General features: G+C 43.0%; 1 protein-coding gene across 1 annotated transcript; it reads left to right on the forward strand.

Annotated features, from left to right (window-relative positions):
* The first annotated feature begins 897 nt into the window (after positions 1–897).
* dennd6aa (DENN/MADD domain containing 6Aa) lies at positions 898–17,074 on the forward strand. The gene is made up of 19 exons (XM_070959251.1): positions 898–1,317; positions 2,566–2,604; positions 2,822–2,864; positions 5,830–5,942; positions 6,205–6,285; positions 6,586–6,691; positions 7,754–7,833; positions 8,080–8,139; positions 8,334–8,389; positions 9,228–9,350; positions 9,522–9,617; positions 10,028–10,122; positions 10,440–10,505; positions 10,634–10,698; positions 11,444–11,533; positions 11,717–11,880; positions 12,520–12,622; positions 13,332–13,406; positions 13,707–17,074. Exons 1-19 carry the CDS (start codon positions 1,087–1,089, stop codon positions 13,836–13,838), a joined length of 1,818 nt encoding a protein of 605 aa, XP_070815352.1. The 5' UTR covers positions 898–1,086; the 3' UTR covers positions 13,839–17,074.
* Positions 17,075–18,151: the final 1,077 nt, after the last annotated feature.

Here is an 18,151-nt window from a genome sequence, read left to right on the forward strand (position 1 = left end):
ATCTGCTTGCTCAGTGATGGAGCTATTAAAGGATTTAGATAAAGCTGATTTACTGCCTTCTTCCTGAGAGTCGGGCTGTAATTGAAGAAGTAATTTATTCAAAGATGTGATTTACACTCAGAGTGAAGGGGAACACTGCAGATCCAACAGAGTAGGTGTCAGCACTGAATATCTTTAAATATGATGATGGAAACACTTGATAATAAATACATATTTCAAAATTACACTATCACTTATTTTGCCATTCATGAGCTGAAGATACACAATTGTATATTTCACTTTCAGATCATAACCTCAGCCATATAGATGATATGTCAGCTGATGCTAGATGACAGAAAACTTTCTGCAGCAGAACAATGACAAACTGAGATCCTTGTGGCAGACCAGATTACTGTAATTCCCTTTTTGCTGGACCTCTCAAAAAGACTGTGGGACAGCTCCAGCTCATTCAAAATGCTGCAGCTACACTCACAGGGACAAGAAAAAACGAACAGATTACTCTTATACTCAGACTTATTCACTGGCTTCCAATAAAATGCAGAATTGATTCCAAAATAAGGCTGTCTAGACACAGCACTTCATGGTCAATACATCTCTGACCTTCTCACTGTTAACAAACCCCCCCAGAGCCCTCAGATCACCAGACACTGGTCTCCTAACTGTCCCCATGATCAGAAAGAAATCTGGCCAAGAGACTGTGAGCTATATGAGCATTTGATTTTGTATCTCATTATTTTAACTCACCATGTGTATTTTTAGTTTCATCAATCCTAACTTTTCCTTTTATTATTTCTTGACGAAAATGCTCTTCGACGGTCCGGTTTACGGAGCCTGATCTTCACCTGAATACAACTCAGGGCCAAGGACGACCTTACGCGATGACGTTCCACGTTCCACGTTTCATCATTACGTCGTACGAAAGCTCCTGCTTCTGTGCTGTGCTAGCTAAGTGGCTACTTTCTGTGCTGCTACCTCCCTCCTGTTGTGACCTGAGGATCACTAACAAGAAATCCTAGTGAACTTATTTAGAAAACTGGTAAGTTAACATTCTCCGGAGCGTATCAGTGTTCGCGTGGGGCCGTCGCCATGGCTCTGCAAGGCCCGGAGGAGCTGGGGGAACAGGTCGAAGAGCCGGAGGATCTGGACGACCAGGACGCTAGCAGCATCTCCCCGGCCGAAGAGATAACTCTGCCCCCCGGGCCCGGAGGCGACGATGAGACGGAGGAGGCTCTCCTGCTGCCCTGGGACCGCTTCTCCGCCTGGTTGCACTGCATCTGTGTGGTCGGCTTCGACCTGGAGCTGGGACAAGCGGTGGAGGTGAGACAGAAAGATAATCCGGGGACAGCTGGGTCATGACAAACTCCTATGAAAATGCCTAAGTTAGCAGTAATGGGAGGCCCAGACTATTTCCTGGACTGGAGTACACAAACACACACGCACACATCTTCATGAAGCTGTTTGTTTGGTTCTTTGTTTAGTTATTCTTTGATCAAAACTAACATGTTAACACAGAAATGCCACTCAAAGCAGCAGAATATTTTTCACTGCAGTATTACGAGTTCGTTGCGTGATATTGTTTATCATAGCCAAGATGAACGCTATGTGGTTTTTCCAGGAGTTAGTCTTCCCCAACAGCATTAGTATAGTTTCTATTTCAAATGGGGGCATTTTGTTGGGAAACTCATCTTCAGAAAGAGACGCACACATTTTGTTACGCCTCGATGTCGGGATCACGGAGCCTGTTTGTTTATTTGTTGGTCACCAAGGCAAACAGAGCAAACACCTGTTGTCCTCGCAGGAGTTTGGGACACAGAAACAATAAGCGAACACATTTTGAATGAACTCTGCATCTTAACGAGGTTCTTAAAAGTGATCCGGGTTCAGAGTCCTGCAGGTCTGTCTCACTTTCTCTTATGAGCTGAGCAAAGCTGCTTTTAGTTTTAATTTACCGACTGGATGTTTTGCCTTTAGACATGCATCAGTTCAAGGAACGGAGGAGGAGGAGAGCCTGTGAGGACATTTACATCCTTTTTGAGTCATTTTACACCCTCATCAAAGTTGTAGCTGATTCATCGTCTGTTGATTGAATAATGGCTCAGTCGACTTGCAGCTCCAACATTCGTTACAATCACCACTGCCAAAATCTGATTAAAGAATAAGTTCACGATGCTGCAAAAATGAGCAAAAATGTGAACTTTTACGACAGTAGACATTATCTAGATTTCTTTAATGTTAAAATACGTCATGCATAAACCACTTAAAATCACTTTTGTTTACAAATTGCATTTCTTTTAAACTTTTTATAATGAAAAATAGATAGACAAATCGGTTCAGGCTGGTTTAAGAGCCAGTTACAATAAAATGCTTCATCACAGATTTTAATAAATTTTTATATGTTGACTGCTAACTAACAAAATAAAGTTCAGCAAAATGGCCGATAGCAGTTACAGAAAGGACCCAGTGACCTCAGACAGATACAGAAATGTGATGAGACAGTGTTGTGTTTGTCGGACGCTGAACACAGTTTTCACGTGTGGTAACGCCGACCGTTCACGTGTCTTTCAGGTTATTTATCCTCATCATTCCAAGCTGTCGGAGAAAGAGGTGAGTCAGACACATGAATGAGATGTTGGATGAAGAGCAGTTGGTGCAACATCCTTTTTGTCACGAAAGTTGTTGCGTGTTGATAAATGATGCACACTAAATTCTAAATGATCCTAGAAGAGCGGTAGACCTTGATAGATTATTTGTAATATCTTTATTCATTGTAATGATAATCATTGATTAGAAAAAAAGTCAAACAGAATCTTTTTCCTTTCAGAAAACCAGCATCTGCTACCTTTCCTTTCCTGACTCCAACTCAGGTGAGCTCCTGTTTCAGCCTTTTAAACGTTTGTCTGGTGTCTCAGAACGCTTTGGAGACTTTGGCTTCATTTAACGCTGACGTGTTGGAGTACAGGTCGGGTTAGCTACAGGCAGAGCTAGTCCGCGTTGTCTGACCATGTCAGAGCAAACACGCTCTCGTGAAGGTGGAGTGGTGATGGAGACGGCGGAGGTGTGAGAGCAGTTTAAATATGGGGATGAAGGTGCACATTTTCACTCTCTCCTGGAAGACATTCATAGTGTTGCAGTTGGTCGTGTGCAGAAACAGAGTTCAAACCCTGCTTACCTTCTCACATCCACACAGTTGGCCAATCACAGCCTCCGAAATGACAAGGGAGGTGAATCAACACCTCATAAAGATCTGGATGTTATAACTTTCTTGGAGGTAGGACTTCTAGTAGGCCTGTTGTATTATTCTAATTCGAACGCTGTGTCTTCTTATCACACCTGAAAGTGTTCCTGCCTGGTCTGAAAGACGCACTGTGGCAAAACCACACGACGCAGTGTTGACCAAGGTTCTGCTGCCGGGCTGATTTTTAGTCATCTGCAGTCTGTATGAGCGCCTCATTTCCAGAACACAACCTGGAAGCTCTGGTTTCGCTAGTTGCCTTTCATTTTTGTTTGAATTGGGATCTTTAGCCCTGCAGATACAGTCAGGGAGCATTTTGAAAATAACTTAAGCCGTCAAGGAAAAAAAAATGAAGCTAACACCAAACATTTTTAGACATTTTCACGAGATAGTGACGATAAAATGGTGAGTCAGGATCAGTCTGCACGTGCTCAAACACCTCTGTGGACTCAGAAGAGTGTGTGTGTGTCTGCAGCTGTGTATTTTTGTGAGTCAGCAGGCGTTAGAGCTGACGTACCTGCTGCCCTCAAGATGACGACAGGATTAGGCCAAACGCTTACAGTGCTGCTGTACACTGTAGGTGTGTGTCAGAGAGAGAGAGGCATTACGCTGTAGATGTGCAGCTCTCTCTCTCTCTCTCTCTCTCTCTCTCTCTCTCTCTCTCTCTCCCATAATTCAGTCTCACATCTCGATCAGAGCTTTCATCATTTGTCTTTAATTCACTTTTATTCTTATTCATGATCAAGAGAAGTCAGTGTTTTCGGGAAGGAGCCGTCGCACCTGATTCGTGTTGTCTTTGTCCTCCAGCACACAGGATTAGAGTGAGTTCAAAGTGCTGATTCGGCGCTTTAGTCTTAGGGTGTTTGTGCCCCCGTCAGATGGAGAGTGGAGGGACTGTTGGTGTTAGAGGTAGGAATGGATCCAAAATAGTGACATAATTAAAAACTAAATATTCTCACGAGTTTTCCAGTTTTGATCGGGTCCAAACCAGCAGACATGAAACGTCTTTCACCCAACTGAGCCTCAACCAACACAGCGTTTAATGAGTCGCATTCAGATCTTTATGTTTACATGTGTGAGCAGTAGCACTAAAAAGCTAAAAACTAATCCTGATTATTTTGTACAATATTGATATCACTGTTATTTTTAAGGATTATCTGTCCATTAGTGGAGTTTGTTTAGTTCAGTTCCAGCTGCTCAATTATGAACATGCTCTGCTGCTGTTTGTCTCAAACCAAATATCTGTGGGTCTTTTAACTGTTACTCCAACAAAACAAGTCATTTCAGCCCGTCATGGTGGGCTCTGGGTGGCCGATCGATTCATTCAGAAAATTATCCACAGAATATGAAAACTGTTGGGTCATCCAAACATTTGTATAATCCAAGAATATAAGCGTCAGAGACAGTGCCGGTCACATGTTCGGTTAGTGTCTCACACACTTTGATTCCAGGTCGATAGAAAGAGAAATCAGATGAAGAGCGTTTGGAGCCTGTGAAGTTCATCGCGCTCAGACTCAGAGCTGTGCTTCGGTTTCACGCTGGGTGGTCTTCAACACAACCCGACTGCATGATGTCATGGAGGCTTGGCTGAGCTGTAGGAAGCGTGTGTGTGTGTGTGTGTGTGTGTGTGCACGCGCGTGTGTGTGTGTGTCCTATGAAGTGAAATGTTTTAAAGAGTGTGAGCTGAAGTGTGCGTGTGTGTGCTCGTCCATATATCTTTTGGAGAACCAGTTTGAGTTTGAGACCTTGGGAGTGAGGACATTTGTGGAAAGTGAGGACATTTTTGGAGAGTGAGGACATTTTTGGAAAGTGAGGACGTTTTGGCCCGTCTAGCACTTTTGGACAGACCACCAAAAGGCTGTTTGAGGGTTCTGGTAGTTCGGGTAAGGGGCTGGGAATGTATTATGGAAGTGAGCGTCCTCACAAGCATAGAAGTACAAACGTGTGTGTGTGTGTGTGTGTGTGTGTGTGTGTGTGTGTGTGTGTGTGTGTGTGTGTGTGTGTGTCTCGTTATCTCTGTCACACTCACACTCTTCTGGCATGTCGGCTGGAGGATGTGTGGAGGTCATGTGGAAGTTAAAGGCCGACTGGTGACTCATTGTGCACTTCCTATTTACTTTTTTCCTGCTTCCTCTTCCTGTTTGTCCCATAATCAGGAAGACACTGTGGAGACACTGAAGTGGTGTACACTGAAATCTCAGAAAATACTTCCAGATCAAAATACAATATCAACCAACAGTTTTCTACAACTTCCATTTTTTGAAATTCACCTGTTGAAATCGCTTTTTCTACAGCTCCACTCTCAGTCAGAGTAGCTAAAGAGGGTCGAGTCTCTAGCAGAACTACAGTTTGGCTAACAGGTTCAAAGCTACAACAATCCTGAATCAAGATTTAGATGTTCTTAGCACGTTGGTCATTTAACGCAAGCTAAAAGAAATAGAGAAAAGAATCAAACATGAAAGCTCGAATGATTAATGAAATATAAAGACATTATCAGACATGCAAAGGACATACAGTGAACGAAGCCACAGACGAAAAGTTCCTAAAGCAGGTGGTGCGTTCCCATGGTAACAACACCATCGCTGCTCTGTTCCCAGGTTGCCTTGGCGACACCCAGTTCTGTTTCCGCTTCCGTCAGGGGTCCAACAGGAAGTCGTCATTGGGCTGCTTCCTAGAAACCACTGACCGGGATGCACCACCATGTCTGAAGGTTGGGACACACACACACACACACACACACACACACACACACACACACACACACACACACACACATACACACATACATATATCTGTACTTCTGTCATTATGAGGACATGTACAAACAGCACCACAGACCCACATTTACAAACATGCAGGAATGTATACGTCTTAATCCTCTGGTTTAATGATGTAAAGCTCTGTTCTGATTGTGTGTGTGTGTGTGTGTGTGTGTGTGTGTGTGTGTGTGTGTGTGTGTGTGTCTCTTGCAGAGGGAACAGGGTCATTACTACGGTTACGTCTATTTCCGTCAGGTGCGAGACAAATCCCTGAAGAGAGGATACTTCCAGAAGGTCAGTGTCAGACTGCAGTTCAGCAGCAAAAATGACATTTTCTGGTTCCTGCTTCTCAGATATGATGTTCTTGCTGCTGAAATCATCACAAAGTGAATATTTTTGGACAAAACAAGACGTTTCATTGCCTAAATGGTTAATGGAAAAAAACAACTGAGAGATTAATCAGTAATGCAATGTAGTAATCAGTTGCAGCCCCTAGCAATGTCAAATTTGGGGTGTTTCTAAAGTGCGATTAACAGGAAACAGTGACGTCATATTAAAACCTGTGAATATAAAGTGTCTCTTTGTCTCTGTCAGTCTCTGGTCCTGATCAGCAAGCTGCCCTACGTCACCTTCTTCCACTCTCTGCTGAAGATCATGGCGCCAGAATACTTTGAGAAACAGGAGCCCTGTCTGGAGGCTGGTCAGTCTGATTACCTGTCTCTGCCTGTTGGTCTCTGCCTTTCTGTCTCTGCCTTTTGGTCTCTGCCTTTCTGTCTCTGCCTTTCTGTCTCTGCCTGTCTGTCTCTGCCTGTCTGTCTCTGCCTTTCTGTCTCTGCCTGTTGGTCTCTGCCTGTCTGTCTCTGCCTTTCTGTCTCTGCCTGTCTGTCTCTACCTGTCTGTCTCTACCTGTCCGTCTCTGCCTGTCCGTCTCTGCCTGTCTCTGCCCGTCTGTCTCTGCCTGTCAAAATATGAAAAATACATGTTTTGTACTTGTAAATACTCCTAAAGAAAGACAGTGAGAGTGGACAGACTTGCAGGATTATCACAGAAACCAGATCAAATATATTTTCTTTCTTCCCTCTGGTGTCCTCGGCCCGTTTACTCTTGTCTCTCCAGGCTTTGAGAGTCTGTCTGTGTGATTTCTGCCTCCACCGCAGTACAACTGAGGAGAAAGGATTTATTTTATGGCGCTCACAGCCTTGACTGAGAACAGAAGAACGCTTCATGAGAGCGTAGGAGAGGACGAGCGGATCAGACGCTGCAGACAAACTCCAGCGCCCTGCCTGACTTCAATAATACTTTTATTTGATTGGAAACATCACAGATAAATGTATTATTGCAAGGTAGACAGTGTGCAGGAGTTTGTTCGCAACCTTTGATCCGATCACAGCGTTGAAAACAGCGTAACAGCAGCAGAATGTCCTCACATCCCATCATGGAGGTGGAGACACAAATCCAAACCTGGACAAATCCGTCTCTTCTTTTCTGTGAAGTGCTTTGAAACCACAGTTTAGAGAATGGATGGACTGTACATGTCTCACCTGACAACACCTGAATCTGTCGGCATGCTCGTTTGAGCGTTTGGAATCATTTTTGTGCACAGAGATATGAAGGTCACGTGGACAGGTTTATTTTTCAATTTAAAGACATGTCCGTATACATGAGGTCAGGGCCGTCGTACTCTCAGTCACGCTGTGTTTGGCCTCACGGTGAACGCTTGAATTCTGATCCAGACGCTGTCGTTTCTGTCTTTGATTGGCAGCTTGTAACGACATAGACCGCTGGCCGACGCCCCATCCTGGACGAATTCTCACACTACCCATTATGGGCGTGGTCATCAAGGTACACGGACACACGCATGTGCACACAAAGTCAATGGGTGGAAACCAGTAAATGTCATTCTGACGTGCCACAGCAGGTAAAGCACAGGTGCAACTGATAGCATTAACAATGGCTCATGCACTCAGCCAATAAGGAAGTGATTAGTTACACCTGTGTTTGACGCGTCATGAGAAAAGCCTGTTGGCTTTTCAGACGTTCTGAAGCTTTAGTTCTGCACTCAAGAAAGAAATGTTTTTGCTGCTGCAGGTTCGTATCCCAACGTGTTACGACAAACCAGGAACCTCACAGCTGGTCCAGTCTGCACAGGTGATCACACACACACACACACACACACACACACACACACACACACACACACACACACACACAGTGTTTTGTGTTAATTCTTGAGTTACGTGTGTGGATGTACACTGACCACATGATTATTTCAGCTAAGTGTGTGTGTGTGTGTGTGTGTGTGTGTGTGTGTGTGTGTGTGTGTGTGTGTGTGTGTGTTTCAGACTGACAGTCAGGTGTCCATCGTGCTCCCGACCATCCACGAGGTCGACCTCTTCAGGTGAGACCTGCAGATCTCGATGTTGTTCACATGCTTGTGTCGCATTCTGTCGCCACCTGCTGTTCGGTGGTGGTACTGCAGCAGTTTTCCTCTGCTGACACCTGTTGAACAAAACCACCTTCTCCCCAAAAGATCACCTGCCAGAATAGTTTTCAGGGGACAAAATAAAGACAAATATTTTATGGAAAGGCTTCATTGCAATGTTGAGTTTAGTCACTGATGCGCTTATTCTCAGAACTCAGCCACAGGGTGAGTGTGACCAGCATGAATAGTCATGGTTGTTATTAAAAGGTCAGTTTTGCTGTTTTTGCTTTCACCCTGTTGTGTTAATTTACATATTCTGCATTCTGGTCAAAAAAGGACATTAAACCACCTCCTGCTCCCGTTCAGGTCCATTTGTTTAATTTGCTCTCGAACCCTCTGAAGAGAAGAGATGAACTGGAAAGAATTAAATAAAGCGAGATCCTGGAAAATCCACAGTGGAATAAATCAAAGTAACAGAGCTGCTCGACCTTGTCAGGAGTACAGAGAAGCAACAAAACATCACCTGCTCTGTTCAAAATGTGTCGTCAGAGCAATTCCTCAAGTAAAGACGAAGAAGGAAACGAGTCTGAGGCGGCCTTTGTAATGCCCACAGACCAAAATGAATATTCAGCAAAGTACAGAAAATGCATTTATTTGCTCTGTCAGTATCATTTGTGCTTGACAGTCACAGAGAATAACAACACTGCAGTTCACCAGAAATCTCCTTTTCACATTTATTAGAATACTGCAGTTTGGTAGGAAAGTAAACGCTCCTACGTACTGCCTGAACTTCACACTCACTTTGTCTCTCCAGGTGTTTCTACCCGGTCTTCTTCCACATCCAGATGCTGTGGGAGCTGGTGTTGTTGGGAGAGGCACTCGTCGTCATGGCGCCCTCCCCGGCAGAGTCAGCGGATACCGTGCTGGCGTTGGTCAGGTGAGCTGAAGAGGGTTAGGGGCGCGGTTCAATCAGACATGTCCAGTTTCCACGTTCATTTTTCTTTTCTTTCAGCAATGACGGGGATGATTGTGTTTGGCTAAGCTGCAGCTTTCTGCTCATGAACTTATTCTGACACTGAGACGTCTCTGTGTGTGTGTCTCTCTGCAGCTGTATCTCTCCTCTGCGTTACTGCAGTGACTTCCGGCCGTACTTCACCATCCACGACAGCGAGTTTAAGGAGTACACCACCAGAACGCAGGCCCCGTGAGTAACCATGAACCAGCACAGTGGTGACGCTTCCCACCTGTGCCTCGCTTAGCAGCACTTCAGCGGCACTCTCATAAGACAACACTGACATGCAGGCTTACATAGAAAACAACAGGCCGGGCTTTTTTAATGAGTCTCTTTCACCTCATTCATATCGGACTCTGTGTAAAACTATCTGGGACGATCTCTATCTATTTCAAGTTTTGTTTGCTGTATTGGCAGGAAATGTAAACACTGTACATTTGTGTGACTTGTGTGCAATGCTATTATTTAAACATCAGTGATATCACTTCGTGGGACTTTTATTTTGACATCGACATCGCTTCAGTCACTGAGACCATAGTTTGCGTTGTAACGAGCCCTCTGGATGATTTTGAAGCAGTGCTCTCTGTTCTCCGTCTCCGCAGGCCGTCAGTCATTCTTGGAGTGACCAATCCCTTCTTTGCTAAAACCCTGCAGCACTGGCCGCACATCATCCGCATCGGAGACATGAAGCAAGCAGGTAGACGATGCTGCTGCTGCTCCTCCATAAGTCTGCAGATATTCAGTCAAATGTGATGTTTGTATTCATTAAAGACAAAATGTCATAACCTTGAAATGTGATGTAGTCCACTACAACAGCAACGTCAGGCTCAGAAATGTCCTCAGGGTTGTACACTGTATGAAAGTGTCTCCTGTCTGTTGTCCATGATTCTCAGGTCCATCTTGATGCTTCAGTGTATAATGTATTTAGGACAAGAGAGTATTTCCGGCTGCATGATAATGTACAGGTGTGAGCAGTTTTTTACTCCAAATGTGTCGTCTGTCTCTTCCTCTCAGGAGAGATGGCAAAGCAGATGAAAGTCAAGAAACTGAAAAACCTCAAAACTCTGGACTCTAAACCTGGTAAATGCTTCGGTGTGTGTGTGTGTGTGTGTGTGTGTGTGAGAGATGGTTGTAGTTGGAGTAAGTCTCCAGGAAATGAATGTAAGTCTGTCTAAAGTGATGGAAGCACAACTGTGTGTGTGTTGCAGGTGTGTACACTGCATATAAGCCGTATCTCAACAAAGATGAAGAAATCATCAAACAGCTTCAGAAGGTAAGACAGTCTCTCTCCTCAATGTCCTGCACATGACTTCACCTGTTTCACTGACTGACTGGAGTCAGTCCTCCAGCCCACACGCCTTTAAAGGACAAACTTCAGCTTCTTTGTGGTAACACCACTTTTTAGGCTTTTTCAGTGCAGTCACTTAGAGTTGGACTTATACATGAAGGAGTTACAGCAAAGCTACAGAGCCACTATAGACACAAGTTCCACATCACAGGTCTTCAGATATTTAGTTTGTCTGACCAGCAAACTGAAGATCTTCAGGTTTGATGTGATAGAAAGCCCAAAAACCCAGAAATCCTCACACTTTTGACCAGCTGTTTGGTGAAATCTTGTAGGTGGTGCTATGAAGTGCATTGAAATGCTTAATGTGGGGAGTGTAATCAAAGCAGGATACGCTCTGATCATGTGACACATCCATCTGGGGTTGTGACTCCCTTCAACCTCCTGCATGAAGTATAAGTCCAGCTGAATAAGACTGTGAGTTTTGGTCCTTTCTGAGCTGTTTTTAAGCAATGCAGTGTTTGGCTGCTTACTATAAAATAATGACTCTCTATTGCAAACAATACGTGGTTTTGAAGAGGGCGATGCTGCCAGACTACCCCTGAGAAACGTATGCAGACTCTCCAGCATTACTGGCTGGCTGATTCAATGTGTGGAAATGTTCACCCACAAATGTGAGAGCAGATTGATGTTGTGAAGTGTGATTTTTTTTTTTTATTTGTTTGTATTTCAGGGTGTTCAACAGAAGAGGCCTTCAGCGGCCCAGAATGCAATTCTCCGGCGCTACTTCTTAGAACTGACACAGAGCTTCATCATCCCTCTGGTAACAACCAGCTCATTTGGATTTTATCTCTGTCTGTCCAGGTGGCCTCGTAGTGATGTTTAGTTTTTGTCTGTTTGATCAACTATGAAACTCCGTAGATCAGCCACGTCACGTGTTCGGTCTGTGCTGCCGCTGGGATGAACTGAAATAATGAAACCGTGAGTGTGTGCCTGTGTGTTACAGGAGCGGTACGTGGCCAGTCTGATGCCTCTGCAGAAGTCCATCAGTCCCTGGAAGAGTCCTCCTCAACTCCGACCGTTCATCCAGCAGGACTTCATGAAGACACTGGAGAAAGCTGGACCTCAGCTCACATCCAGACTGAAAGGAGACTGGATAGGGCTATACAGGTACACACACACACACAGTTTTAACTGTCAGAACGCAGGGTTGAAAGGCGTGTTTTTGTTAAAAATATTGCTATCATAATTGTGTTTTACCACACAAAAGACATTTTGAGTTCTCCTTACTTCCAGCCATGATTGTGCTGTCTCCATAGAGGTGCAGGACTCGTATATTGATGTAAAAATGAGCCCACAGTGAGTAAAAATATGACAGGAGCATAAAACACCCAGAAACTGCTGGAGGTTGAGAGTATGTTGATGAATTTACAACTGCAAATAATCCTGCTGGAAGTTTCAGGTCGCTGGAATAAAAAGAGAGGTAACAAAGCAGCCCAAAGAGAACAAGGCCTGTATTTGAGACGGGCCTTTTATTGCAGTTTTCCCCTGTTTATGAAGTTTATTTGATCAGAATTTTAGTAAGTCGCCCTTCAGTGTAAACAAACATTCAAACAGCAAATTTCCTCCTTTTCTTAGTAGACTTTTAATATGAAACATCAGCAGGAAGTGTTGAGTTTATTTGACATTAGAGTAACACAGAACCGAAGGACAACAAAGTAGAAGTGATTGGAGTTAATCAGTGTTGTGGAGATGCACATTATCCTGAGCGTCATGTGGACTCCTGTGTGGTTTTCTCTGCGTCTGAAGGCATTTCCTCAAGTCTCCCAACTTTGACGGCTGGTTCCGCAACAGGAGGAGAGAGATGACCCAGAAACTGGAGGCTCTGCACCTCGAGGCGCTGTGTGAGGAGGTGAGGAGGGAAGGAAGGAGGGAGGAAGGGAGGGAGCGAGGGAGGGAGCGAGTGAGTGTGAAGATGTGCAGTCAGAGTGATTCTGTCAACCTGAAATACAAACTGATTCATTCACACAACTCAAGTTTCCAACAAGCCTTTGACACCCGCAAACTGCACTGTGTGACAGTGTTACATCTGATCACCACTCCTTATGGATTATCAGACACACGCAAAAACACATTAAAGTGAGAACTTATTTCCAACGTGGTCCCAAGATGTAAAGAAACACAAGACATCCAACATATACACTAAACACAAACCTGAAGAAACAAAACCACATCAACCCACATCCAAAACAAGGACAGCTAAAGTAACAGTGCCCTTTCAGATTTAATTAACATTCTCTTACCGTCTTCCATAAAAACCTGACTTCTGTAAGCCCGTCTCATATTTAACAGCTCGATGTGTGGACGATGTGTGGACCAAACAAAAGACGTCCATCAGTACCATCAAATAGGTCCAACTGCTCGAGTCACAGCGTCTTAATTCAGAGTTTGTCACTTAATTAGGCCTGGAAACCTCTCATCCTTCTTTCATGTCTGTCTGTCTGTCTGTCTGCCTGTCTGTATCTGTCTGTCTGTCTGTCTGTATGTATCTGTCTGTCTGCCTGCCTGTCTGTCTGTCTGTCTGTATCTGTCTGTCTGTCTGTCTGTCTGTCTGACTGTAGGATCTACAGCAGAGAGTCCAGAAGCACTCTGAGGTGGAAACAGTTGATCTGGTTCTGAAGCTGAAAGATAAACTGGTCAGTACAAACTCACAAACGCTGCATCAGTACTACAAATATTACTGCTTAGTATTGCCACTACTGCCATGACCACTTCTGTGTACACTGCTAGTGCTGGTGCTAAAGTTACTGCTGCTATTAATCATATTACTGCTTCTATTGCTGCTGCTGATATTACCACTGATAAAGCTGTGTTTGCTGCTGTGTAATACTGCATTACTACTGCTAACAAATGGCACTAATTTATAAAATGTGTGAGCTTGTTAGTCTAATAAGATGTGAACACTGATGAAGGCGCTCTGGTGCTCTCTGCTGCAGAGTCAGGCGGAGAAGGAGCAGCTCCCGGTGCGTCCGGGGACTGTGTCCAAACTGAGGGCCCACATTGACGCTGTCATCCTGGCCTTACCAGAGGACCTGCAGGGCATCCTCCACAAGCCCTCCACACCCTGACCTTTAACCCATCAGTCTGCAACTCTAACCCCCATTTGAGCTTGTTTTAAAGTTCAGGGGGTGGTGGGTCTCTCCCCAGTTGGCTCCCACGTGGAGGGACCCATGTGAACTCAGACTGGATCTCAGTTTGAGGACCTCTTTCTAGTCTAACATGGAAAGCACACACAGTGCATTTTCTTTTTCCGTAAATAAACATCCAGCCCATATTTACTTTTCTCCCCCAAACGGCTGCTGTGGCGGCTCAGTGGACTTCAGACCAAACGTGTCCCTCAGTGATCATATGGTATTCAGGCGACCAGCTGGACCAGGCCGGAGCTGCCAGACATGAACTCCTCTGAAGCATTTTCAGAACGAGAAACAGCATTTAGACGTTGTGAGGAGACATTTTTAAGCAAAGCAAGGCACGCTTGATGCATCACTAATTCATCACAGCTTTGCTCTTTCAGCACGCAGCTCCGTACCAAAGGTTCATCTGAGCCTGCGGCGGCCTGCGTGCCAGAGGATTTGTCTTCACCTCGGAGGTAAGAGCAGGAGGATGAACCCAGCTGACCTTTGACCCTCAGCATTTTTACCTCTCGACATTTTTAATTTTTACTTTTTTTAACCTGATGATGGACTGCTGCAGTCCGGCAGAACTGACTTTGGAGTTTTCATCCATTTTTAAGAAATGTTTTTAAAAGAAGTGCACTTCATCACTAACTGGACCAGTGTGCCCTTCACACGCGCACACACAACAACAACAAACTGAAGAAGCAGAGCCAAGCAGTGCTTTATGATTAAATTTTACTAAAATGTACAAACACACACACACACACACACACACACACACACACACACACACACACAAAGTGTTATGCAAACAAACTGAAGAAGCAGAGCCAAGCAGTGCTTTATGATTAAATTTTACTAAAATGTACACACACACACACACACACACACACAGAGCATTAAGCACCAGCGAACCTGTAATAACTGTCATGCAGTAAAAGGCTCTTGTCGCTATGGAGCCGTGTTTTCAGGAGCCAATCACAGCCCTGTATCCATGTCACATGATGATAACGGTCAGGAAATATTCAAATTGTCCTGAAATGTTCAGAAATCTTAGTGTGGGTTGTTTTTTTCTGAAGACTGAAAACAAAACCTGTGTTTTTTTTCCCCATTTGAACTGACTGATTCTGAGTTCCTCTGTGGGCTGACGAAAGCCTGCAACCTGCCGGACTGTGAAACTCTGGAAACCCATTTCTACCAAGAAAGGAAAAAGAAACTGATGAACAGGAACAGTTAGGAATGTTACAGTCGAGATGAAAAATGCCTTTTTACCCTTTTTAAGTTAAACAAGTGTACCTTTCATATCGTGCACCTGTTTAACAACATAAGCCCCCCCAAAATACAAAGAAATCAGTTTCTTTGTATTCTTACATCAAAATCCAATTATGTTCTTCTCTAGAACTGAAGATGAAGTGATCTTATGTAAACTTGAACCAACCAGGTTCAACCAATAAAATCACGACATCCACCCGTCAATCAATCTTCAGCTTTAAGCAGGACAGAGCTGAGATTCATTAGCTGGCTAACAGCAGCAGTGTGGTGCGACGGTGTGTCTTCAGGTGTTCACCTCCTCCTTTGGCCCAAAAAGACGTGGTTATAGGCTCGAATTAGAATAGAATTCGTGCACTTTGAGGAAAGTGGTATCTGTGACAGCTCTGGATTACGAGTACTCTGAAAATGCATCAAGATACGGAAGCTACAAATTGTCAAAATACTCGTGGTAAATCAAAAGTAAGAGACACTACGATTTTGTTCTTTTTCTTAAGTTAAAAAGATGAGACACTAAGTGAGAATTATGTGAAATTCTGAGTTAAAATTTGATATTAGTCAAACTTCACTTCAAAAGTCTGTAAAATCAAAATTTTGACTTCTTGTTCAAATTCTGACAAGCAATAATTGTGACAAAGTCAGAGTAACTGATCGCTCTTTTTTTTTTATAATTTTGGCTCACCATGGATGTTTATATTGTTTTTTTGTTTTGTTTTTTTTCCTGGCAGAAATGGGCTTTTATAGTGACACTTCTTTGACGAGCTCAATGCAACACTGCTTTCCTTCCTTTATGGGAAGTTTCCATTGGGCAGCAGTGGCACAAGAAATGCATTTGGGAAATACTGACACTTCTTCAGCCTAATTAATCTAAAGTCATTCAAGATTCTTTGAAAGTTACCTTTAAAGATTGTAACTTATTTTGTGCTTTGCACCAGTTTGTAAGAGGAGATTTTTTTGCTCCAATGGAAGAAGATTGATTTTATGATGAAAACCTCCGTCAGTGGCTTCGACTGTATAAACTTTGCCACTGAAACATGATTCATGTACTCAGATAGACCTGCATTAACACTTCACAAGCTGCTCTCCCTGCCTCAGCTGACATGTTGCGTGACATAAATGATGCCAAGTCAACAGTTTTAATCCACGCATTTTGAGTGTCACAGATGGATTTTGTAGTCTGACAGGCGATGACACAAAGTCAAGAATGGAAGCAAATATACGCGGGGCGTGGCCTGTGGTCGATGTAGTAACTGTTGCTGACAACAGGTTCAGTTCAGCCAAGTCTTTCAGAAGCTAACACTACAGCTAGCATCGTTTTAACTGTAATTTCACAGATGAAGCAGCGTTTTGGTTGGAGTTAAAGTGATGCTGGTGCCTCACAGGAACAAGAGCAGTACCAAAGACTCGATGAGTTTGTCTCAGTCTGAATGAATGACGACTGGTTCCTGTAAAGATGGTGACAGCTTCTTCGGCTGCAGCTCGAGGCTTCATGTTTGGTCTTACACTAAACTAAACTGACTCTGCTGAAAAGCCACTTCTAACAAAAAGTGAACTCTGTGTAGCCTTCAGACAAAATAACATGGCGGAAGCCTGTTTTAACTGTTTTCTGATGAACAAGTGAACAACATAGATGCACTATTTAAGTAAAAACCCTCACAGAGTCAGTAATAAAGTCTGTAAAATAAGAGAAACCAATGAAACTCACTCAGCTCTAATAAAGGGATAATTAGCACTGCTGGGTCCATCAAAGCACCGTTCGCTACATGTTTTAGCCCAATAATTAGGAATTGTGTTTAATTTACCTTCGTCCACCTCAGATTATACATTTTTGGATGGATTTTTCTCCCCTCCAAGATGCCATTTCACGTAATTTCAGTGTCTCTGGGAACCTTAAGCTGCAGTGTCAAAATCAGATCCTTAAAAAAAAAAATAAAAGAATTGGACATCCAGAAAATAATAATGTGATTCTTTAAAATCATCTGGCAGCTGGAGGTTAAAAGGTCAAAATGTGCAGAATCATCAGTGTGGTCCTTGAAATGAAAACCATTCAACTCAAAGCTTCTTTTGGCCAATTTATGTGAATTCATGAACATTTCTGGACACAAACAATGTAAAAATTAAAATAACCATCATCCGTGTAATGACAGCAATAACGGCTAAACAGGTCATTTAATTTATTATGATCATCATTCTGAGTGTAAATTACGATGACTTACTGGCTGAAGTTTTGTTTCAGTTTTTGTAGTTTTTCTGCACAGTTATTTGTTGTTTGCATTTGTTACAATACCACTTGTTTGAAAATGTTAAATGGACCTGTTGTCAAACGTCTGCATTGTAATTTTTTTTCTTCATTTTCCTTTAAGCCATCATGTAACACATCTCATATAAATGCTTTGAAATTTGCCTTTTTTGTCAAGCAGATAATTATAAAGAAAAATAAGTAAAGTATATGCTGGTTGGAAAAACCTGTGACATATGGTTGTTGGGCAACCATCGAAGATTTATATTTGTAAAAACTAAGCAAAAACAGACTTATTTTAACTTAGCTTAATTTTTTATTGGAGGGCTATTCTCATTTTCCACTCTGTAGAGAATGAAGAGTTTTGTACATAATGGTGTAAAATTAAATGATGGCCCAGATATGATGATGTACAATAATTATTTTGTTATTAAAACAGATGTCTAACTAAATACTGAGATATAAATAATAACTGCTCAACATAATGTTCATTTGCTTTTCTCAGAATAATGACTGTGCTGTTCAGACGCTTTCTTGATGTTCTGAATTTGCAGTTTCTTTGCAGACAGACACAATGGGAATGGAAAGTTTACTGATCCTGAAAATATCTTGGTAACATCACCATTTATTAGTCACTGATTTTTAATGAATAACTATTTTGCAAAGGTCCTCTTATTTATTTTCAGTGTATACACTCTCATAAAATGTGATTAGTATGTAATTATAGACCATATTGCTCGAAAATATTGATATTGGA

Source organism: Chaetodon trifascialis, chromosome 3, assembly GCF_039877785.1.
Source record: "Chaetodon trifascialis isolate fChaTrf1 chromosome 3, fChaTrf1.hap1, whole genome shotgun sequence".
Classification (NCBI taxonomy): Eukaryota; Metazoa; Chordata; class Actinopteri; order Chaetodontiformes; family Chaetodontidae; genus Chaetodon; species Chaetodon trifascialis.